Below are 21,690 nucleotides of genomic sequence, written 5' to 3'. Positions count from 1 at the left end.
CAGACCGCGAACTCGAGTAGAGAGCGCGCTCAGCGAGACTGAACGTTGCAAGCTACGTATACGGTATTAGCAGTGGTACCAAATTAAGGTCGATGTCATGGTCACAGCTTTGTCACACAAAGTAGCCTGTCACACAGCATCGGAGACTGCGCAAAAACCAATCATATTAATAAAGGGAAGGGCATGGACAACAGTATAGTAAGGTATAACATTAATCCAAAAAGTACAAAACATAATCAAAACATAATTACATGAAACAAGCCATCTATGACTCCATCTGTTCTGGCGTGTTCTGTACGGGAGCATCATTGCCTTCTTCAGACGCCGGCCCAGCAACAATATTACGCATCTTCGAAGGCGCTTTCACAGGGTGATGATCAGCAATAATAGACCCTGCTCGTGAAGGTGCAGCCGATATGCCCGACATAGCACGGGCCACCTTAGATTTGCTAGACCCTTTTCCAAGTAACGGCGCAGATATCGAGCCGCCGCCTTTCGGCGTCGTAATCTTGTCTGTATCGCCATTTTTATGTGAAGCTGCGGCTGCATTGGCATATTCAGACTCTTTATCACCAACCCATGTTCTAGCGAACCATCGCCCGCCTGCAATGCCCCGTATTTCACGGTTTGCGGTTCTCCAACGACGGATTTTGTTTCCGCTTCGGTCGAGGGGTAACATGGGTGCGAAGCCTGCTCCAATCTTTGGGGGTGGTTGCACTGGGAATGGTTTGGATGGTAGAGGGTAGACAGGGAGGGGTGCAATTTCTGTTGTACCCTCGGCTAGAGGGGGAGGAACATTTTCTGCGTCCTCATGTTCCGAACCCCCCTCACGAGTAGGAGGAAGTGGTGATGAGGGTGCGGTTCCAGCGTATGCTGATGCAAACCGAGTTAATATAAAGTACATGGGAAGTAAGATAGTACTTACATTCACTCAGCGCTCCTTCATCCAACGAAGGCACTACCAAGACCTTCGCCGCCCTGAGAAGTATTGATTTATTGATATATTTTGAACTCTGGTTTACGTACTTGGGAGGTGCCTTGGCTCTGGACCGTTGAGCAGCAGCAGGCCTGCGGGGTGCTGCTCTTTTCTTCGGAGGGGGTTTATCAGCAACTGCGGGTGCACTGACATCCTGCGCATCGACTTCCTCGCCTGTTTCTGTTCGTACCGTTTAATAGAATTCGGATGATTAGGAAGAGGGGCTTACCATGGGGTTTTTTGTCGAGGTCCTTGTCCTGCTTTTCACTCTTCCGTGGTTTTGGCTTCCTTGCTGGCGCCTTCCGCTTGGTACCACCAGTAATGGCAGGGGTAGAAACAGACTGTTGTAATTCGTCTTCGTCGTCAATGAGTTGGTCCTCCTCGTCCTCCTCTTCAACGTCATCATCACTATGCGCACGTGCCTGCGGGGCAGGCGGTGGGGGTGGGGGTGGAGGTGGTAGTGGAACAGCCTTCTTGTTGGTAGTTGCTACACTAGGTGAGGACGACTTGCCCTTGCCCTTCTTCTCGGTTACCAGTAACTTTACTCGGAATTTGGAAGTTCGAGAGGGCGGAGGAGGAGTGGTATCTTCCCTGAGAGTTGAAATCTGAGGAGCGTCCATATCTACATCTTCGTCCATGTTTTATCCTGGAAAAATTTACCAAAAAATGTGCTGCTGGTCGTGAGCGCTGGCGTGGTGAGTAACTGATGGTAGAAGAGAAAGGTCAAGCCGTGTACAATATATATTGAACTTTGCTGTGGCCGTGGTTAGTTCGGGCAACTCGGAGCGCCGAGACCACTTCCACATCCACTTTGATACAATTGTGGACAACGAGCTCAATGGTATCTAATTCAGATTATCTGAATTCGATTCATATCCTTCCCATTTAGTCAAATCATCGTTAACATCCAGCATCCGTGTTCCATAGAACTGATGAGCAGTCGGCTTGGCAATATCCCAGCCGACTATATTCCCATCCTCATTCCTATTCAAAGTCGCGCCCCATATGCTAACGCGGTTGGTATTATAGTTGTGGGATGCAACCCCAACGCCGCAGGTCTTGCACCTATACCGTCGCTTGTATGGCTTAAGGATATTGTCGTAGAAGTCTAATTGAGACTCGTGGGGCTCTGGATGTGTCCATGTGAATGCAGAAGCGTCGAAATGCATTGTATGAATGAATGGACACGCTGTAATTCGAAAATTATTACTCTTCATCCAAACCGACGTGGTTCCGCCTTACAAGTCAATCTCTGGCAGCTCGTACAGTGACAATACGCGCTCAAAATTGGATGAGCAGAAACGGCATATGAAACGGCCTGGCAGAAACAACTGCCTTGCAAGAGCGGGACATATGCATGATCAGTCATAACCTAAGGATATGGATGACTGTTAAACACGACACCTTCCCCCGCACGGAAGAATTACGTCAGCGGGAAACGCCGACTTGCTCCGCTGAAACTTGCATAACAGCTTTTCTATAAGCACACTCCAGGTTAGTGCTCCTCGCTTTCAATCTGCTTGGCCCGCTAACATTTCATTATATAAAGCTTTCTTAGAATTAACTTTCATATTGAAAGTTAAAAAAGGGTCGAACAATGTCCACCACACTTAACGTGCGCCGTTCCTCGTATTTACAGTCTGTTAAACTCAAGCGGCTATGAACTAGGTTGCTCGCTACAGTGCTCTCCTTTCAGGTGTTTTCTACGGCATCTACCACCGTCGGTCACTGCAAAAAACCCATGACCAAGACAAGGAACACCACGCAATACATCAACGTGAACAGTTGATAGCACAGGCAAAGGATGCATGGAGACACAAGCAAGAGAGTGCAAAGGGGTCGGATGGTGGTGAGTCGCGTCCGTAATACTTTCCTATGTCGAATTTCATAGCCCTTGTGGAATGTGTTTCGTCCTCTTTTTTCGCATCTTATGGGCGTTTCCTATGTGTATACTAACTTTGAACTCTAGTTATCACGAACCCAGAAGACCCACGATTTGACCTCGAGAAGCTCGTTGCCAAATGGGAGAAAGATCTATAATGGTCGTGTAGCCCTTTCCTCCGTCAACTATACCTATAGATCACTGCCATCACTCTTGTGGCAGACGTAAATTTGGCATATGAGCAATATCATTCGAGCTGCTCTAATGAGTTTGTCCGTGCTGCTCGAGACGCGTTTAACTTAGTCTTATGAACGAATTTGAATGACTGGGTGATATGCAGACGTAGCGCCGGATAGCGCTTAAAACGAGATACTGTTTGGGAGGTGTATGTACATAATCCATAGGCGCGGCACGCGACGCGCCTTGTTATCTTCCTCCTTTGTTCCATCGTGTTCTCGACTGACCCAAACCTGCTACACACAACTCCGTTCATCCACCCCGTACAACCTACTATCTGAGATGAAGCCCACCGTTCAGGACGAGGATATGGAAGATGATCTCGCAGCTGAGGAGGAGAACAAACTCATAAACGAGGTCAGTTAACAATCTGCATCCCCAAAATTTCCTCCAATTTAGCAGGATGATCATTTTTCAGGAGTATAAAACATGGTAGATAATCCTACTTTACTGAAAGCTTTTCCAAGTCATAACACCTTCACAGGAAAAAGAACGCACCGTATCTATATGACCTAGTTATCACGCACGCACTTGACTGGCCAAGTCTAACGTGTCAATGGTTCCCCGACAAAGACGCGTAAGCACACCATTGCACTCTTCTAACCTTCATCTGATCTAGCAAAAAGACCGGCAAACAAGCCCTACACAAGCCACCGCCTCCTCCTTGGAACCCACACCTCCGGCCAAGCCCAAGACTACCTCCAAATCGCAACCGTCCAAATCCCCAAACGCGACGAAAAACTCGACCGCGATAACTACGACGAACAACGCGGTGAACTCGGCGGACACACCATCCCTCCCCAGCCTCGCATCCAAATTACCCAGAAATTCAACCACGATGGAGAGGTTAATCGTGCGCGGTATATGCCGCAGAACCCGGATTTGCTCGCGACGAAAGCTATTTCGGGACAGGTGCTTATTTTTGATCGGACGAAGCATTCGTCCGAGCCTCCGAGAGGGGGTGTTTGTAAACCTGATATCAGATTGGTCGGGCAGACGAAGGAAGGGTGGGTGATTTGATTGATCGGGACGTATCCAAGGTTTATTGCGGGCAGGTTTGGTTTGGCCTGGAACCCGGTGAAAGGCGGACATATTCTTGGTGCTTCAGAGGATATGACGGTATGCCACTGGTGAGAGGAACGTCTTCGGGCACGGTCTCGTTGCTGATGTTCTCCAGGGATATAAACTCCTATACAAAGGGCACTAGCACCATCGAGCCGACAACTGTTTTCAAGGGGCACAACTCTGTTGTCGGGGTTCGTGCCATCCTTCACGTTTGCAAGCAAGTTACTAACTACTTCGTTGAAAAGGACGTAGATTGGCATGCGACCCAGGAAAACGTATTTGCTAGTGTGGGAGACGACAAGATGCTTCTAATGTAAGCGCGATTTTTTTGCATTTCCATCCAACCAACTTCATTGCTTCTTCAGCTGGGACACCCGAGCTCCAACCGAAGCTACGACGAAAATTCAAGCACACGATAGGGAAATCTTATCATGCGCATTCAGCCCATCATCCGATTATCTCATAATCACCGGCAGCGCAGACAAGGTACGTGTGCACTCAATCACTCGTGTGGGTGGAGTTTATTTCAGCGTCATCTAGACCGTCGTGCTGCACGATATCAGATCGCCTACTAAAAAATTGCACACTTTCGAGTCACACACGGACGAAGTGCTTCATCTCGCATGGTCTCCCCACTCTTCTACAGTATTTGCATCTGCTTCTGGAGATAGAAGGATCAACATCTGGGATCTTGACCAGATTGGTGTGGAGCAGTCCCCAGACGACCAGGAAGATGGACCACCGGAGCTCATGTTCATTCACGGAGGTATGTCACACTTGCGCGTATCCTTGCTCAGATCATGATACTCGGTTGGTCGCAGGCCATACCGCACGTCCCACAGACTTTTGCTGGGCACCAGGAGAATCCGAGAACTGGACTGCATCTACCACTTCAGAAGATAACGTAGTGATGGTCTGGCAACCCACTATGCGTATCTGGGCTGGCGACGAAGTCAAGATCGATGAGAAGGAACTCGAAGGCGACGCTATGGAAGGCGTCGAAAGCGTTCCTGAAGTTGGTCCTTCCAAAGCGGGTAGCAGCTAGTGGCGCCAACAGTGCACGCAGCCAAAGTATGAGTATCAGCGCCAGCGTTAGTAATTCTGGCGTGGATGTGGAAGTAGAGGATAGTTGAGTGTTCGGTGTAAGAGGAACGATGATGGAATCCAAAGTTGATCATGGTGAATACAATATTTGTAACGTATGCCCTTTCGAAAATGCTAGCTGCGGACGGCATGGAGTAGTGTCTTGTGTATATATTGCCCTCCTCAGAGTGTCCGCGCATTACAGGAATACCAATCTGGCGAGTTCAAATAACACTGCAGCATTGTCAGATTCAGAATGAGCACGCTAAGGCAGGTTGTACTCACCACCACCTATAACAACAAACAGGACGACGCCCAGAGCCCAGAGGCTGATAGGACTTCTTTTTGCCATTATCTCCTGGTGTGAAGGCTTCACTGCTTTCTTGCCCGACCGGACTGCATTAGCGAATTGAGCATTCTTCCTTCGCAGGTCAAATTCAGTAGGCTAGATGAGCACGTTGCGTCAGGATCAACATAAAAACAAGGTTTCGACACAAGCACCATTGATTCAAATTTAACAAAGATGAAAGAGTGGTGTGGTACTCGGAGAAGAGAATAAGTATGAACAGGTGTATGTGTGATGTCGATAAGAACCAATAATTAGTCTTAAGCTTAAGTACGTGTCAGTCCAAAAAGGGAAGTGGCTGTTTGGCGAAAGCTTGGGATCCAAACAAGATCCAAACAACCGTATTTTGTTACTTGACCTGGACCACTTATCACTGCTTACTATAAACCGCCAAAATATCTCTGCTGCAGCTCGCCAAACACCGCTGTCGTCCTTTGAAAGTGCTCCTGACTCTATATGTTAACGATCGAGGAGCACCGGACAGATCAGAGCGCTTGAGCGGTCGATACGACTGGCAGCTGACATCGAACATGGTGCATGGTAGGCTACTTGGATCCGGAGACAGAGAAAGCCCTTTGGAGTCTGTGTCCGCGAACGTGTCCTCGAATGTCATAGACGAGCACGACTACTCAGATCCGCCGAATCAATCGAGTCTTGAAGCATCCTAGTGATACGATATCAATGTCAATCGCGTCTACGATCTTCAAGATCAGTCTAAAGGCTTATCGACAAATAATGTCACACGGGCCCGCTTTTCAAATTGATACGAAATATGTGCTGCAATGGCCGTCATATCCGATGGTGCTGGGCTTGTCGATGTGACTCGAGCCCTGAAAGCAGGAGCAGTAGGTCAAGCCTAGTATGGAGCTCGTTGAACCAAGCACTCAGGATGTGTTTTCGAACATATGCATGTTGCACAGTACTTGAGTGCAATAACAGACAAGTACGTTAACCTCATACCAACAAGTGAGCAGTATGCTACATCCAGACAAACAAACCACACTGATCGTCGTCTTATTTCCGATTCGCATATTAATAGATGACTCCAAGTCTAATCGTTTTCATCCTTTCATTCTACAATGAGCAGAAAGAAAGGTTGAGAAGGATAAAGACATGGTCGTCCTCTCGATCCCAGTGCCAATATTAATAAATGGCTCTGTGTCCAATTCCTCTCATCCTCTCCACTGCTATCAGCAGATGGAAAGATCGAGAGGGGTAGCACCCAGGCCCATAGCTAACCTTTTTCCTGAGTAATGTCCCAAGAACAGCGCAGGATGCATCCCTCTAGCCCTTATACAGATGAAGTAGTCTGATTTAAGGCTAGAGGGAGAGCATATAGCATCTCACAGGTATCAATGGCACAAGATCTCACTTGATCGAGGGCAAACCCCACTCCAAGCTACCTATGCTAACAATCAAGGAACAGCACTGTACAAGGTGCATTTCCTATCGGCCTCTGCTCCACATCAATCATCGGAAGACAGGTCTAGACTCGGAGTGGAGTACCTAGTATTGTTCACAAGTACAATGGTCACCCAGATCTCACCCGAACATCACTTATGTAGATAATGCAAGCCCACACGCTGATCTTACCTCAAGATTCCACTGTAATCTAACTATGTGAAGAAAGCATTATTGCGATTCGATGACGTGCGTGCTCTATGTAATATGAACGATGATTGATAAATTATGGACTACTTAGCTGACAAGACACGCTATCATATGGCGAGTCAGCTTCAAGAAAACTAAGTTGTCACAAATTGGGTCGTTCCCTGTCACGTGAACTTAGGACATCAACACTACACGACAGTCACACAAGGCTCTGGTTCATCGTCTCATCATCCCACTGTCCCTACCCCTCACGGGCGGGCGTCTACACCGCTTCTTAACAACGCCCTCCTTTACTAACGCCTCGAAAGCATCTCTTGCTTCACTCCACGGCAGAAACGCCAACTCATGCGTGCGCTATACGGCACAAACTGTTAGTGACTGTCAATCATAAATTATTGACTGCTTGGAGAGATCTATAGTCGTACTATACTAGATGGTATGAAGAATATTTGATATACTGCAAAACGAGTAAGTCATGGCAATTAGGAAGCTCAGGATCCACTACTACTTCAAGGGAAGGAATGAGGGCAATGTATTCCGATCGCTGGTCATTTTTTATAGTCACTCCGGCGCCAAAAATCAGGGTCTCCAGGGGACACCTCGAGCGTGCCAAAAATGCCTTGAACTCCTTGTGAGGCCACGGTGTTACATTGATAGCCTCAAGCACTCGCAAATCGGGGAGTAAAAGAGCATTCATCAGGCGAAGTAGACAGCGATCGGGTGTGCGTGGAGCCGTGATGCGAAAGGATTGAAGTTTGGTGTGCGTGTATGGCACTAATGCCTGCCGTCCGGGTCTCATGCGAGTCGTTAATGAGGAGAGGTTGGGACATAGGCGGAGCAACATGAGGACTTGACTCTCTTTAAGTATTCTGGCATGGACATTTGTTAGGTGGGGCCATGTGGGATTTAAAGAAGACAGCTGCTCGAAATTAAGCCCCGCCCCAGTCATCTTGAGACTGCGAAGGGTGAGTGGCAGTTGCGAGATCCATAGTACAAGAGCTGGATTATAATCAAGATTATGTATGACCAGCTCCTGAAGTGCCACGAGTTCTGTTAACATAAATGGAGTGTCGGTGCAATATAAGGGAAAATATGCAAAGAAAGACGATATTTGATTCAGGTAGGGTTGAAGAAGGATTCGTTGGTTGGTGATACCACCTGCAAGGAACTTTACTGCTAACGAGAGAGGATATTGTCGTGATCTCTTGAGCCACGAATTACAACCGAAGGTTGTTGGCTGCCAGTCACTGTAGTCGACGTCCACAAACAGTCTGCACCATAAACCAGGCGTGGCCGCAGCAACATCCCTCCATCGTCTGCATATTCTTGTCAGCAGCATGGGGGCCAGCTGTGGCGTAGGCGACAAGTATTGTTCTTCCGGGAGACAATACATGAAAATATGGGATAAAATTTCAGGTGGCAGGCGCCAGACAGCTGATGCAAGTCTCTTGTGCAGAGTCATGGACTGGACAATTTTGTCCCTCTGTTCGACGAGCTTCTGACGAAGATTTTGGATACTATCCATGACTGTGTCCAGACCTGACATCTCGTGCAAAATTGCATCTAGCTGTTGGTGGCGTTCAATGATGATGGTGCTGATGACGGTCCGATCTTTGAGCTCGATGGCAATGTAGTTTGTATTGGGGGAAGTGACTTGGGAGTATGGGGTTTCGAGGTCTGGAATCTGATAATCATGAGATAACATCTAATGTATATCGGAATAGACATACGGGCACTTGTGAACGTGCAAGCTGAAGAAAATGAACATCATTATATGTAGACGCGAGTGCCTATGAGACTGGGTACTCACAATGTCTTGCAGAGCAAGAATGATGTCCGAAACAGGAGGGAATTTTGCTTTTGAGTCGGCTGCCGTCCCCTCGATTGCCTGCATGTTGTCTGTAGACTAGGTTGTTTATTACTTCCGATGATAATCAAGACTCTGGACTACCGGACTGATCCGAGGGCCATTCCTTTGCGGACTGCGATCAGTAAAATTCTTCTGCCAGACTTTCTTGTGCGACGCGCGGATTCCTGCGGATTGTCCAAAAGAATATACCTTTAGAAAATGTTCATTGAGAAAGAGATCGTACCCGATAGATGGGCCAAAGCTAACAGCAGCGATTCATTAGATTTTCTGTCGTAATGATACAGAGAAGATACAACTGCTGCCAGAATATTCAAGACTGATGATTAGATGCTGAAGCGCTGACGGGTCGTGTTGATGGAGTGATGCGTTTGGTTCCGTTATCAACTGCGCGCGCCGCGCAGCGTCACGAAATTATGTAAGTAACCGAGAACTCGAAATGTCTGACAATAGTGTTGTACTAGCGTGAAAAAGCGAGCTCAGATCTCGTCTTGTTGTTCCCAAAGTTCACCTTTCTTTTCTATCAAGTTTCTAGGAAGGCCTCATAATGCTGGCGTCACTGCACCAGTGACAAACATAGGGGGTGACGTCCCCGCAACTCTGGCTTGCCTGCTGACCTCAAGTCCATCTCACACGCAATTGGCTCCGGTGTTACCAGCGAACATATCAATACTCTAGGTATTAAGTGCGTCAGATCTTCTGTTCCCACCATCATCATCCGTACTGAACTTCATTATTCACGCAGTGTCAGTGATGTCCGTCCGTGGATTAGCCGCAATGTAACTTCGAGCGATGTGGGCAGACGAAATGCCGCAGCAGCTCCTTGAAATGTGCACAGATACAGATCCTTCCAAATCCCTTCCTCCTAGTCAGAAGTCGACTGTAAGCCGATAGGCTCACGACGTCACATCGATCCCTCAGTACGAAGTAGTTATATAATTACCACACTACGTATGATCTACTGTGAGCATGCTAATCCGTGTGGGCTAGCCCAATTCCGCTGATGTCCTGATTATTGCGAGAGAGTTGCCAACAGATCCTGGTTCCTTGGGATGAATCTACATTCGAATGGTTTAGGGTGCCTTTGGGTGTGTAAGAATATATGTGTAAGGATATATTTTAGGTTCAAAGAAGGACGAGTTACCAGACTGGACCAATATTCTCGTATTCTGGGGGAGGTGTGATCTCTTCCCCTCTCTCATCAAGCGGTTTGGCAATCGTGAATGCAGCCAGGATACAAGAAATATTGAGGTACAGTGAGGCTTCGACAAGATGCGATCCTGAAAAAAGGATGACACTGTTCAGTGGCGGCTTGGATAGCGTCACGTAAAGGATACACACCAGGACATCTACGGCGCCCGAACCCAAATATGAACTTACGAGGGTCCGATTGGGGTGAGGGACCAAGGAAGCGCTCAGGTCTGAGTTCCAATGGGTCGGGGTACATTTCTTTATTCCGTGACATGGACACAAGGTTCACAATGATGGCCGCACCTTTGGGAACGCGGTACCCTTCGTAGACGTCTTCCCTCATTGCGTGGTGCGGGACCCCTGCGTCGCTAAGGGTGAGCGGGAACTACAAAAAAGTCATGTGGCTGACCTTGCGGAGTCACGGGTGCCCAGCGGAGGAGTTCTAAGGCGAGCGCTCCGATGTAAGGAAGCTTGTCTCTATCCTCGAACGTGGGAAATCGATCCTGACTCACGACGGCATCGATTTCTGCCTGCGCAAGCTTCTGCACCTCGGGATAAAGCACCATCGCCAGAATAAAAGACTTCATGGATGATGCTGTCTGCTCATGCCAATGATTGTTTCAAAAGGAGGGTACAAAAGATATCTTACGGTGTCAAATCCCCCTACATAAATCACCTGACTGCACCGCATAGTGATATCTTCTTGTTGGGCGCTGACCGTGGACCCATCCTCCGGAAGGAGCTGTTCTGAAACGAAGGAATGCGTATAACTGCCGCTTTGCTGATCGGCGACGACAATTGGTTAGGACTACGGATAACACGAACTCGCAAGATTGCTTAGCAAAGCTCACTATTTGCTGTTTGGTCCAGTTAAATGGTACTGTGTCAATACTACTCATCTTTTTGCCATAGTCAATGGCCGTGCGTTTGAAACCTGCCCCTGGAAACCATGAAGGTAGGAAACGCACTCATGGAAGGTTAAATAGCTCAGTTTTATAATAACTTGGAAAATGAAAGGGGGACTCACGTAATGGCATCCCCTCGACCCACCAACGTCCAGGCCGAATTAACACGGCAGTGGAGTCAAAAGCTTCTTGCAGCAAACTAACGAGATGGTCATTATCGGTGACCTTCCAGCCGTATGCAAGATAAAGGACAACGACCGCTGTGTTCCTACACCTCCGATGAGAAACGAGTAAACAAGCAATCGCAAAGAATTTTACTTTCCAATGTGATCGGCGAAACGGTCAGGGTTCTTGTGCAGACCGTCAAGCAGCACACGACATTCTTCATTTTGAACCGACTGGTAGTTCTGTATAGCGCGGGTACTCAGACTGTTCTTGAAGACCGTGCGATACGCCTTGAAATACGGGTGATTGTAAGATATACTGAATGGGTTCAGATTGCGCTTCGCAAGTTTTAACATCCACATTTTTGGACGATCAAAGTATATAGTAGCGCGTGCATCGAGCAATTCAGTAGCAGCTTTTAGGGAGCTCAGCACTATGAACTGCCGGTTGGGCACGCGGAAGGAGAATATGGGCCCTATGAGGTATAGGTCAGCAAGTCTTGCAGCAAGCGGGAAATTGGATGATGTGAACCATAGATTTCAGCCCACGTGACATACGCCCGCCAAGGCTCGTTCTTTGGCAGAAGTTGATGGGCATTTCCGAAAAAGAGCTTTGGAGGTGGCCCAGGGGGTAGTGGTAATCTACCGCGTCGACGGCTGTAGAAGAAAACTGTGGCTGCAGTCACAAGGAGGATGATTATGCCAGAAGACATGTAACAGATACTAGTTACAGATGGGTCGACCTCTGCGGTTTGCTCTCCGAGATCTTATATCATTGTCCTGAGCATACTATGATATAGTAAGCGATGTGCTGTCACCAGTCAGTTTCTGCGACGCAGCAGATCACCGGATTGGGCAAGATGCGACAGTTGGGCTGGAGGCCTCGATCGAGGATCAGTCCCCGCTACTTTGGTAGTGGGTTTGCATCCTTGATGTGTTTCGAAATTCCACAGGCAGTTCTGAGTTGGATTGTCACCGAAGTTAATAGTTTATGCGACCTACAACGAGGTCCTTATGAAATCTGCCCAACGGGCCATTCCACTGTCCAGCTCCTTTCACGAGTCTACTCTGGTTCCCTGGCACTGGATCACAAGTTCGAGGTACAAGCGATCACCGTCACTTCAAACTGACGCCATGTACAGACATTCAATGAGTGACGGTGACCCAGTGTTGCTGGCAGAACCACTCGTGGGCAGAACTATTTTGAGGTAATTCTGCTAGCGTGGCAGATGGTAGACACGCGGATTTTTTTTTTCATGGTACATACTACTACAAGTATCTGTGACATGGATGTAAGTCAAAGATCACTAGATTGAAAGGTAAACTCAGCCCACCGCCTGCATCATGTATAGCCGAACTTCGAAACGCGTAACAACATCGTCGGTTAGACGGGAGTAAGAATCCGACTCATGACTCGGAGGACCTGAGCTCTAGTCGCATCCTCCCCTATCCTCCCAGGCTCGTGTGAGTCGGACAAAAGAAATTTTAATAGGTGCACTTGGTACGTGGCGTAATGTGCACGTGAGACTAGGTACAACGCGACAAATCTCATTTCAAACAACATTATTGTGTTTATCTTGTTCGTTCATTTTTGTGCTGATTCTTTCATCAGGCAATGCTTTGCAGGAGAAATGTCTTCAAACCGGCAGGACTGCCTCTCCGACGCTGACGTCTTTACTCCAGGACTGCGACTTTGGCATTGTATTTCAAGTTCACAGAGCGATGGCGAGTCGGGAATGTGTGTGGGTCGCGGTATACATACGCTTCGTCATTTCGTAAATCTGCAGCTGGAATGAATGTTGTCGCACCATACTCGAAAGGTAGCGCTACGGGCAGAATGGCAAGCACGGCGTTGTCGAAAGTAATATGTGGATGCGATTGCTTCCATCTCGTAATTTGGGGTTTAGGTCTACCAATAACACACACGTGACTTCCTCGAGCTCTTCTGCTATGCTCTGCCCGATGCGACCGCTGTCTATCAATTTGCCTTCCTTTCCTATTCTAACCGCCTTCCCTTTGACTAGACCAGAATGGCTGGGGTAATGGAGCTTCAGTGTAGCCCGATGGAGCTCAATGGCCTCAGAGATCATACAGGACGCCCTGCTGCTCGAATCCGACATGATGGCAGGTGGAAAAAAATGAAAACCATGAATCGGTGACGATGACCAGGGGCATCTGCAATGTCACTCGACACTTCTCTACATGGCCTGCTCTGCTATTTAAAACCTGCTCCATCTCACTATTAGTAGTGAACGACTCGCTTGAGAGTATACGACCGAGTCAGACGAGGTTGAATACGCACAAAACCGATAAAAATTCGAGCACTGAGACTGTCACGGTGTGCACCTGCAAGAGAAATGCACGGCGATGAATTCCCGACCCATGAGCATTGAGCACTGGAAGCAAGCACACGTCAACCTGTTGAGTCTTGACATTGACCGCGCAGCCGTACAACAGCTGCCAGTGCAATCACTTGTATTCTGCATTGAAACACGAATACAGTCACGGTGGCATGAGGGGAGGGGATTGTTGGGACTGAAGTTGAACGATGGTGAAACAAGAGACTACAACATGCATATAGCAGTGTTCCATAAAACTCGACGCTCAGCTCTGCAGACTCCGGCAGAGCATGAAATTTAAGATCGTTATATTGACTCGGGAGCAATGCCATAAAAGCTCGATATCAATATAATTTTCGTATGTACTTTAACCAACCGGTCGCTTCGAATCGAGAGTCATGGGGCACAAAAAGAAAACATCCTTAAAAGCAACGCTGCAATCCCAGCAGACTCGGCTCAAGAACAAAGAGAAAGCCGCGCATGCCGCTGAAGCTGCAGAACTCAAGACGAAGTATAAAGGCAAGGGGAAAGCACCAGCTCTCCGACCTACCATCCCATTCACGGTTACCAATAAAATACTCTTGATCGGCGAGGGCAATTTCTCGTTCGCGCATGCACTGGTCATCGATCCACCTTCGTCGCTGAAACATCTCCCACCATCGAATATCACAGCGACTTCTTATGATTCCGAGGAGGAATGTTATGATAAATACCCTGATGCGAGAAGTAAAGTGGATATCCTCCGGGAGCGCGGTGCAGAGGTTTTGTTTGGTGTAGATGGGACCAGATTCGAAAAGTGCAATGCTTTGAAAGGGAGACGGTTTGATCGTGTCGTGTTCAACTTTCCTCATGCAGGTATGTTTTATTGAGATCCAAGTCATATAAACGAAAAGGCTGAGGAGACATTGTGAAGGAAAGGGTATAACAGACCAAGACAGAAATATACTATCTAACCAGATACTTATCCTGGGGTTCCTCCGTTCTGTTGTTGGCTGCCTTGCAGAAGGCATCATTCCAACGCCTAATCTGTCACGAAAACTGAAGAGACCTGTGGACGATGATGATGATGACAACGTGAATGACGATGAGGATATAGTAGATGCCTCATCGCCTTCTACAGTACAGGGCGCAAGGGGGACGGTGCTCATTACCCTGCGCAACGTTCCACCATACACCAATTGGCAAGTGCACTTTTCGTATCATTAATTGGCTGCTGCTTATATTCACCCCTAGGGATGTGCCAAGATTGGCAAAGACACCCTCCGAAACCTGCATCATTAGGAACTCCGCCGAACCCAAATTATAAACTTCTGCGTTCGTTTGTATTTCACAGGGAGATGTGGAAAGGATACGAACACCGCATGACAAAAGGCGAGAGAGCTCATGGTCGAGGTACAACAGGCGAAGGAGGGGAGGATCGGACATGGGAGTTTTGCCTCAAAGACTGATATTAACCATTCTTCTATGAAAGTGCGTGGTGTGTGAACTATGTAGGGCCAGTCGACAAAAGAAGGTGCAGCAATGATTGAGTAGATGCTATGATGAAGCTTCTGCACTCTGACTCTCTTCTAGTCCCTTCTTCAAGCCCTCCAGTGTCCTCGCAAGTTTCCCTCCACTTGCCTCACTGAGAATTGCAGCTAACTGTACAGCTGGTGAGCTCAGCAACCCAACTATCTGCGCCCGCAGAGTGTCTAGGGTTGGCAGTTTAGATACATCCCGTACACCCTCCATCCCAAATACCCGCCTCTCGATGAGAGCTCCCATTACCACTAGTTCTGGGGTCAAGATGGGTTTCACCCTCTGCATCTTTCTACCAGGAATAAAATTCGGGTCATCTTGAGGTTTTATCGGTGCTGACTGTGCAAGCCCTGGTTTCTTGGGAGGCACTGAGCGATCAAGAGCACGGAGGATGGCGTCAAGTTGGGGAGGGTTGAATGATGGTAGCGTTAGGACAGCAAGACCGCCTTTAAGCAATCCTGCAACTTGAGCTGCCTGTTCCGCGTCTAAAGGCGCAAAGTCTCGTAATGCAACGCCAAAAAGCGAGGTCCGCATCACGGCTAGCGTAGGAGCACCGTTTTCAGCTGGAGAAGGCGTTGGAGAGGATAATGAGACCGAAAACTTGGCGTTTGCATCGGCTATATCCCGCCTCAGCTTCTGTAGCCGCTGAGTTGCGAAATTTGTGTGTTGGAGGAATATTATGGGGGAATTATCGCTGGCTTCGAGCATGCGGGTGTATTGGTTGTATAAGAATGTTTTCTGCACACCGTAGCGACGCGGTGTCGGTTTGCCCTCGTAGACGCGAGGAGGCTTCACGGACACGACATATCCTCGAGCTGTTCGCGGTATTGACGAAGCAATAACAGGCTTCACGCAGATCATGGCTAACGTCCGTCTCGACTCTCGAGCAGAGCAAAGCAGACTTGAATAATTTGTAGACCTCGTAGTCACGTGGCCATAAGGCACAGCATGTCACATCTTGTCACAAAGTCACGCTTCAAACCGGTGCTCTCTTTGACTTCGAGGTCGTTGACTTTTTGGGCCTTTGAAAGGTTGCAAAAATCGTTAATGTTAGTTCATCCCATGAGGCTGCAAGCAAATAATTAACATGCACCTCGCTAGGGACGACGACGATGCATTCCTGTACGGCGAGCCCAACTTCCAGGCAGAGGCACCAAAGGCAGATTTAGCAACAAATTCTGGTGAGAACAGCTCAAATACTTTGGAGACTCTTCCCAGAGGCTCTATTTGCTGTATTTATCCTCCAACTTGAACTTATCTTTTGTCGTCTGATGTGCGATTAGTGGTACAGGCGTAAGTCCTTAATAGTGCGTGAAACTGTCGTTGTTGAATTCTCCTTGTTGCAGAATACCGTTTGAAGCTGTAAAGGCAGTTTCAAATGGGGTGGTCAAAGACCTCGAAGCAAAGGCTGAAGAAGAAGAACCGCCCTTTGGTCTGGGTGCTGACGAGTCCGAAACTGGGGATGATAATGGTGCGGGGGAGGAAGAGTCTAGTGATGAAGATGTACGTGAAGCATGAACCTGCCGGGCTCTAGCAACTAATGTCCTTGCAGGACATTGAGATCATCATGGACCAACCTGTACGGTCTATAGACAACCGGTAAGCTCCACGTCGGATTGAGTCGCTTTACCCTCAACTTGTTTCAGGCCAAATGTTCCTCCTCGAGCTCCTGCTTTAAACCGTTCCACAGGTGGTCCGCAGTCCACTCCCAACAGACGTTCGTTTATTCCATTTGTCTCTTCTCTCATGAAAATTGACGACTCCTACAGCTCCTCCCACACACTCGCAGTTGACAACTGAGTACACACCTCGTGATAGAAATGTACCACCATCAAAAGCACCCCCTGTTCATTCAGGAGGCACGCCCCAAACACCCTCTGTTCCCCGCGAGTCAGTCTCTGTTGCACCAGAACAGCCCGTGTTTCATGAAGGTCTGGACCCCTCAACTCTTCCTCCTGCCATCGCACCACCTTCATATCCTTCTATAAATCCGGATATACCTGGCATCCTTGATGGCCACTCAATACTTGAAGTCGACATCAGCACAATGGCAGAAAAACAGTGGCGACTTCCTGGGGCTGATATCAGCGACTGGTTCAACTATGGATTTGATGAAATATCTTGGGAAGCATACTGCTACAGAAGACGAGACTTGGGCGAACTTGCAAATGTCCTCAAGACCAACGTACTCGTACGCTATATGGTGATTTGTTTGGTCCATAGTTCTTACTTTCCCCCTAGAATTTCGCAGCTATGCCAGAAGATCAACTAATAGCCTTGCCCCCTGAACTCCGTACGATGGTCATGACGGGCGCCAACGCCATGATGAACACTGCTAGCCAGGGCATGATGGGACCTAGCGTCGGGATGAATCCTATGATGGAAATGCCCGGTATGGGACCTATGAACATGGGACCGATGGGCATGGGCATGAATGGTGATATGGGTATGCAGATGCAACCGGGGGTCCCATTGATGCCAGATGGCCCCGTCCCTGGCCAGGGTCCAGTAGGGCAGAACGGCACGCCGGAGCAGGGTGTGCAGATGGGCATGCAGGACGGCTTCGGACCGGGAATGATGGGCATGGGTGGCGACTTTGGTATGCAGGTATGGGTTAACCCTTCCTACTCTAGATACGTACAGAAAATGATATGAACATCGCATGAATGTGTTTGTTTTTCTAAGCAGGAGCAAGGACCGATGGGGCAGCCTATGTATCCCAACATGGAGGGCAGTGCGACACCGGCACCAGTCCCTGTGCAGACGCCAGCGCCTACGCCAGCTCCTACAGCGCCTGCGCACATGGGCCGTGGGGCACCCCCAGCACAATTCAGAGGTCGTGCAATGGCTCAAGGCCTACGCGGAAGAGGCTTTGCTGGACGGGGACGAGGAGGATACGGCGGAGGTGGGATTGTCTAATATAGTTATTCCCGGTGTATTAACCATCATTGTAGCTCCAGTAGGACCAGTCCGCCCAGCCTCACCGTTACCCGCCCGGCGTGCCAACCGGTCCCCGCAACCAGAATAGGTACAAAGACAGAGATAACAATGCGCCTGCAGTCGAAGGTCTTGACTATGGAGGCACGATAAAGGACGTCGGAGGAAGGACACCTTCAGGGGAACCAGAAGATCGCCTTGGCCGGTGAGTGGACTTGCATTCATCCATGACCTGAACGCTCACATCTTCTGTAGAAAGCGGCGCCTTTCACCAGGTTTGGATGACACTCGAGGATCTAAAAGGCGCTGAGATGCGCACATATGTATATGTTCTCATTATTGTATCTCACTCTTGACATTGTGCACGCTGTTAATGCTGTCGTGAAGGTTATTGCTGACATTAGTTGTAAGCCGCGGATGGAAGGCGAGTGATTAGCAAGACATCAAGTAACTTGTTTATAGTACAAAGCTAGCGAGCTTATCAGAGTATTTATGAAACCTACAACCATTCCTTATTCCCTTTATGTGAGATGAACGCGCCAGTGTCATTGACGGTGATCCGATTGATGACCTCGAGTTGCATTCGGACAGATGTCTCTGGCGTGATTGGCCCCGTGAAATCGGGGTAGGCGTTTCTGAACTTCCCAATCATCGCCATCAACTGTTCCAGTTCCTTTTCAGTAGCTAGATTAGCGGTAATCAGCTGTGGGTAACCTAGAGGATATCGCAAAAACATACGGGCCCTGGTGCTAGTGTCTACAAGTCCTGGGCTAATCGCCAAAAAGATGAAGCCCTCTGACTTGTATTGAGCAGCATACTTGGCATTGACCATATTCACCGCGGCTTTCGAGATGGAGTACGGTCCAGAGGTGATTAATTCAGAGCCCATCGTCATATCAAGGTCTCCTAATCCAGTACTGAGAGTGACGACTGTCTTTGCTTTTCCGTTCTTGAGTAGCGGGAGGAAGATGTTGATGGTGTGGATGATACCGACGACGTTGATGTTGAACTACAGAGGCTCCATTAGCTTTACCGTCTTCGCATGCGAAGGGCTGCATACCGAATCCAGGAGATCCTTAGTGAGCAACTCTTCTGAGGAGCTAATCGCGACTCAGTGCCATTCCGAGAACGAAAAGCAGACAAAAATCTTACTACGAATCAAGAGTCAATCCTTCTCTTTCAGACTCTACGAACCCAGCGTTGTTGATCAAGTAGTCAAGCGAGTTGCCTGTCAATCGAGAAACCTCTGCAGCAGCGTACTGGACAAAAGCGTCAATTCAGCCCCTATCCAAGGCGTCAAGCACCCACCTTCAAAGCCTTGTTATTAGTGATATCGGCCTCGATAATGTGGACATTATGCCTTCCCAGCTCCTTAAGCTTGTTCGCAGTGGCCTCATTGCGTACAAGGGCGAAAACGATGTTCCCAGAATCAGCGGAGAGTTGATTGACAAATTCAAACTGGTCAAATTCAAACGTCGTCAGAAACGCAGTGTGATAGCCGATCAAGCTGCACGTACGCCAATCCCCCGAGCTGCACCTGTTATGGCATATGATGGCATATTTGTTGGTTTAGATAAAGAATTGGAATAGATCTCGGTGTAGCTGTAATGCCAACGGAAACACTAACAGACAAACGGTAACGTGGAAGAGCGTATGATTGAGGATACAAAGACATAATCTCCAAGTACAGCTATATATACGGATCTGTGTCGTGCATGGCGTCCAATCAGCGATGTAGGTAAGACCCGTTATCGAAATGGTTGTGTCAGCGATGTAGTAAGCAACAGGCTTACACCCTTCCTCATCAAACCGTCGATAGAGGGACTGGGGTTTGAATTTGGGGCAGCTGCGCCATGGCAAGGGGAGGCTTACAAACGGTCGACCGTTTTTTCAAAGACCGACCAGACCGTTCATCTCGGTTTCTGGTAACCTGTCATCATTCGGACCTTTCTCAGGATCCTTCGAACAACTTCAAACCCTGAGCGAACAAAGTCCGGACACCCTCACGTCATTCACAATGAAAAGACCCCAGACTCTGTTCAACATCTTCGTTTCAGCTTAATGTCGTGGCCGTCACCGAGCAGATGCGCGGCGGAGTTGTCGCGCATGCGCAGTTATGGTAGTATTTGTGTTTGTGACAGAGTTCAAATACTGACATGGACAGGGAATACTATTACCTGTGATTCGGCGACGACGACGAATAGACACATTACGGACGGCACTGCCTCGCTGGGGATGCACCACTGCTGAACTTGGAGCCGCAATACTAAACCTTTGAAGTGCAGGAAAAGCTTGAGAGCGTGACGCGCTTTTGACGATCGAGTGGCGCAGAGCATTGATATTCACGCGTCACTGGGCATTGGCACTTGTGATCGTGATTCCACTCATACCTACCGTGCATCGAGAAGTATCACACGTCAAGGTGTGCATCTTTACTCACGCCATTCAAATCTTAACAGTGATTTAGCCCTATTGCAGCGCCGCCATGCCACGCAAAATTCAGTGGGACGGCCTGCAGGCAATGGACACCAGGCTCAGGCACTGCGGCTCCCAACATTACACCACACATCGTGATGCACTGCAGCAACCAGCGCCTCAAATAACCATACCATTCACGCCAACACCATCCTGCATGCTTGTTCGACCAGATATCAGAGGAGTACCGCTGTATTGGAGCCGTATCTGCGGCCGCGGCATACTATACACAATCATATCACTGCACTCGACTCGTTCCACTCCACTTCCCCGATGTTACCGTCTCACAGCTCAGTACTCTCGATGGCGCACTGTGGATGATGATACCCTAGGCGCCACCCAAACTTCAGTCTGCTCAACCTACAACAAGACACTCTGACCCATTTTACGGCCGTGAGCAAGCTTCGCGGCTGTGTGTTCTTCATTACCCATTTTTTGCTTGTCCAAAGTAACCCCCTTCTAACTCACAAGTAAAGCTCCCCCATTTTATCGCATATGCACTTCATCGTACCAAATTCCATTCTTCCGTAACTTCCACCGCTCTCGTCCTGCTCCAGAATTCGAGGCGCGCTTTATTTTGCGGTACTTGGACACGCGCCCTCAGTGTATAAGACTATCCATCATATAATGCTCTTTGATGTACTAGATGCTAGGATACAAATAACCCAACGTCCTAACGGGGTGTAAGTGCCACGTCATCGACAGGAGTGCTAACAAGGAAAAGACGGTAGCGCGGGATTGGGGAGGGCGGGAGCCGGCATGTAGGCAGTGGGGAGTTGAGGATTATATGATGCTTGGTGATGCGGCTGCAACATTAACTTGAAGCGAAGATGTTGAGCAGAGTCTGGGGTCTTTTCATTGTGAATGACGTGAGGGTATCCGGACTTTGTTCGCTCAGGGTTTAAAGTCATTCGAAGGAACCGAGAGAGGTCCGAATGATCACAGATTACCAGAAACCGTCTGCAAAACCACTGAAATGAACGCTTAGCTTAAGCGCTTTACGGACACTTATGAACGCTTACGACTTCAGTAGCGCACCCACATGATTGGTGGAGATGCTTTTACAGTTATTATCTTATTTTACAATTCTAAGA

At 48.5% G+C, this 21,690-nt stretch overlaps 11 protein-coding genes across 11 annotated transcripts; 4 read left to right on the top strand and 7 right to left on the bottom strand.

Moving 5' to 3' along the window:
* Positions 1-260: 260 nt before the first annotated feature.
* On the bottom strand, positions 261-1,717 carry DFJ58DRAFT_97138 (uncharacterized protein). The gene is made up of 4 exons (XM_041395657.1): positions 1,206-1,717; positions 1,027-1,156; positions 926-978; positions 261-873 (listed from the first exon to the last, which is right to left on the bottom strand). The coding sequence occupies exons 1-4, from the start codon at positions 1,612-1,614 to the stop codon at positions 266-268; spliced, it is 1,200 nt and encodes a 399-aa protein (XP_041248235.1). The 5' UTR covers positions 1,615-1,717; the 3' UTR covers positions 261-265.
* A 104-nt stretch (positions 1,718-1,821) lies between these two features.
* DFJ58DRAFT_653873 (Mss4-like protein) lies at positions 1,822-2,345 on the bottom strand (the record flags this gene model as incomplete). Its single annotated transcript, XM_041381766.1, has 2 exons — positions 1,822-2,165; positions 2,219-2,345. The coding sequence occupies 2 exons, from the start codon at positions 2,343-2,345 to the stop codon at positions 1,822-1,824; spliced, it is 471 nt and encodes a 156-aa protein (XP_041248234.1).
* A 70-nt stretch (positions 2,346-2,415) lies between these two features.
* DFJ58DRAFT_767095 (ATP synthase E chain-domain-containing protein) lies at positions 2,416-3,258 on the top strand. The gene is made up of 4 exons (XM_041388842.1): positions 2,416-2,470; positions 2,526-2,591; positions 2,645-2,825; positions 2,946-3,258. Exons 2-4 carry the CDS (start codon positions 2,574-2,576, stop codon positions 3,014-3,016), a joined length of 270 nt encoding a protein of 89 aa, XP_041248233.1. The 5' UTR covers positions 2,416-2,470; positions 2,526-2,573; the 3' UTR covers positions 3,017-3,258.
* Positions 3,259-3,377: 119 nt separating this feature from the next.
* DFJ58DRAFT_653826 (WD40 repeat-like protein) lies at positions 3,378-5,205 on the top strand (the record flags this gene model as incomplete). The annotated part of the gene is made up of 10 exons (XM_041381764.1): positions 3,378-3,452; positions 3,514-3,527; positions 3,580-3,672; positions 3,722-4,102; positions 4,151-4,225; positions 4,273-4,351; positions 4,406-4,473; positions 4,526-4,646; positions 4,701-4,926; positions 4,982-5,205. 10 exons carry the CDS (start codon positions 3,378-3,380, stop codon positions 5,203-5,205), a joined length of 1,356 nt encoding a protein of 451 aa, XP_041248232.1.
* Positions 5,206-5,323: 118 nt separating this feature from the next.
* Positions 5,324-5,890, bottom strand: DFJ58DRAFT_97089 (uncharacterized protein). The gene is made up of 3 exons (XM_041395656.1): positions 5,745-5,890; positions 5,529-5,688; positions 5,324-5,477 (listed from the first exon to the last, which is right to left on the bottom strand). The coding sequence occupies exons 1-3, from the start codon at positions 5,745-5,747 to the stop codon at positions 5,443-5,445; spliced, it is 198 nt and encodes a 65-aa protein (XP_041248231.1). The 5' UTR covers positions 5,748-5,890; the 3' UTR covers positions 5,324-5,442.
* Positions 5,891-7,343: 1,453 nt separating this feature from the next.
* On the bottom strand, positions 7,344-9,437 carry DFJ58DRAFT_767087 (uncharacterized protein). The gene is made up of 5 exons (XM_041388841.1): positions 9,294-9,437; positions 9,152-9,234; positions 9,011-9,099; positions 8,931-8,951; positions 7,344-8,884 (listed from the first exon to the last, which is right to left on the bottom strand). The coding sequence occupies exons 3-5, from the start codon at positions 9,092-9,094 to the stop codon at positions 7,625-7,627; spliced, it is 1,365 nt and encodes a 454-aa protein (XP_041248230.1). The 5' UTR covers positions 9,095-9,099; positions 9,152-9,234; positions 9,294-9,437; the 3' UTR covers positions 7,344-7,624.
* A 495-nt stretch (positions 9,438-9,932) lies between these two features.
* On the bottom strand, positions 9,933-12,168 carry DFJ58DRAFT_97030 (cytochrome P450). The gene is made up of 9 exons (XM_041395655.1): positions 11,860-12,168; positions 11,482-11,803; positions 11,286-11,431; positions 11,110-11,225; positions 10,908-11,039; positions 10,668-10,857; positions 10,409-10,618; positions 10,212-10,347; positions 9,933-10,149 (listed from the first exon to the last, which is right to left on the bottom strand). The coding sequence occupies exons 1-9, from the start codon at positions 12,038-12,040 to the stop codon at positions 10,080-10,082; spliced, it is 1,503 nt and encodes a 500-aa protein (XP_041248229.1). The 5' UTR covers positions 12,041-12,168; the 3' UTR covers positions 9,933-10,079.
* Positions 12,169-14,031: 1,863 nt separating this feature from the next.
* On the top strand, positions 14,032-15,099 carry DFJ58DRAFT_678659 (uncharacterized protein; the record flags this gene model as incomplete). The annotated part of the gene is made up of 3 exons (XM_041383164.1): positions 14,032-14,521; positions 14,580-14,862; positions 14,922-15,099. Coding segments are annotated over exons 1-3 (918 nt in total), but the record flags the coding sequence as incomplete, so codon positions are not given.
* Positions 15,091-16,082, bottom strand: DFJ58DRAFT_767074 (uncharacterized protein). The gene has a single exon (XM_041388840.1). The coding sequence runs from the start codon at positions 16,043-16,045 to the stop codon at positions 15,203-15,205; it is 843 nt and encodes a 280-aa protein (XP_041248227.1). The 5' UTR covers positions 16,046-16,082; the 3' UTR covers positions 15,091-15,202.
* A 189-nt stretch (positions 16,083-16,271) lies between these two features.
* DFJ58DRAFT_714204 (uncharacterized protein) lies at positions 16,272-18,431 on the top strand (the record flags this gene model as incomplete). The annotated part of the gene is given in 10 exon segments (XM_041383993.1): positions 16,272-16,365; positions 16,545-16,687; positions 16,737-16,783; positions 16,831-16,901; positions 16,954-17,375; positions 17,426-17,791; positions 17,873-18,089; positions 18,139-18,193; positions 18,213-18,326; positions 18,377-18,431. The coding sequence occupies 10 exon segments, from the start codon at positions 16,272-16,274 to the stop codon at positions 18,429-18,431; spliced, it is 1,584 nt and encodes a 527-aa protein (XP_041248226.1).
* Positions 18,432-18,620: 189 nt separating this feature from the next.
* On the bottom strand, positions 18,621-19,680 carry DFJ58DRAFT_723480 (uncharacterized protein; the record flags this gene model as incomplete). The annotated part of the gene is made up of 6 exons (XM_041385007.1): positions 18,621-18,805; positions 18,860-19,130; positions 19,182-19,221; positions 19,274-19,380; positions 19,430-19,579; positions 19,639-19,680. The coding sequence occupies 6 exons, from the start codon at positions 19,678-19,680 to the stop codon at positions 18,621-18,623; spliced, it is 795 nt and encodes a 264-aa protein (XP_041248225.1).
* Between the last annotated feature and the right edge of the window lie 2,010 nt (positions 19,681-21,690).

This window comes from Suillus subalutaceus (genome assembly GCF_016647625.1).
Source record: "Suillus subalutaceus strain FC151 chromosome Unknown DFJ58scaffold_14, whole genome shotgun sequence".
In the NCBI taxonomy this organism is placed as follows: domain Eukaryota; kingdom Fungi; phylum Basidiomycota; class Agaricomycetes; order Boletales; family Suillaceae; genus Suillus; species Suillus subalutaceus.
This window is presented reverse-complemented; position numbering and strand designations above follow the sequence as displayed.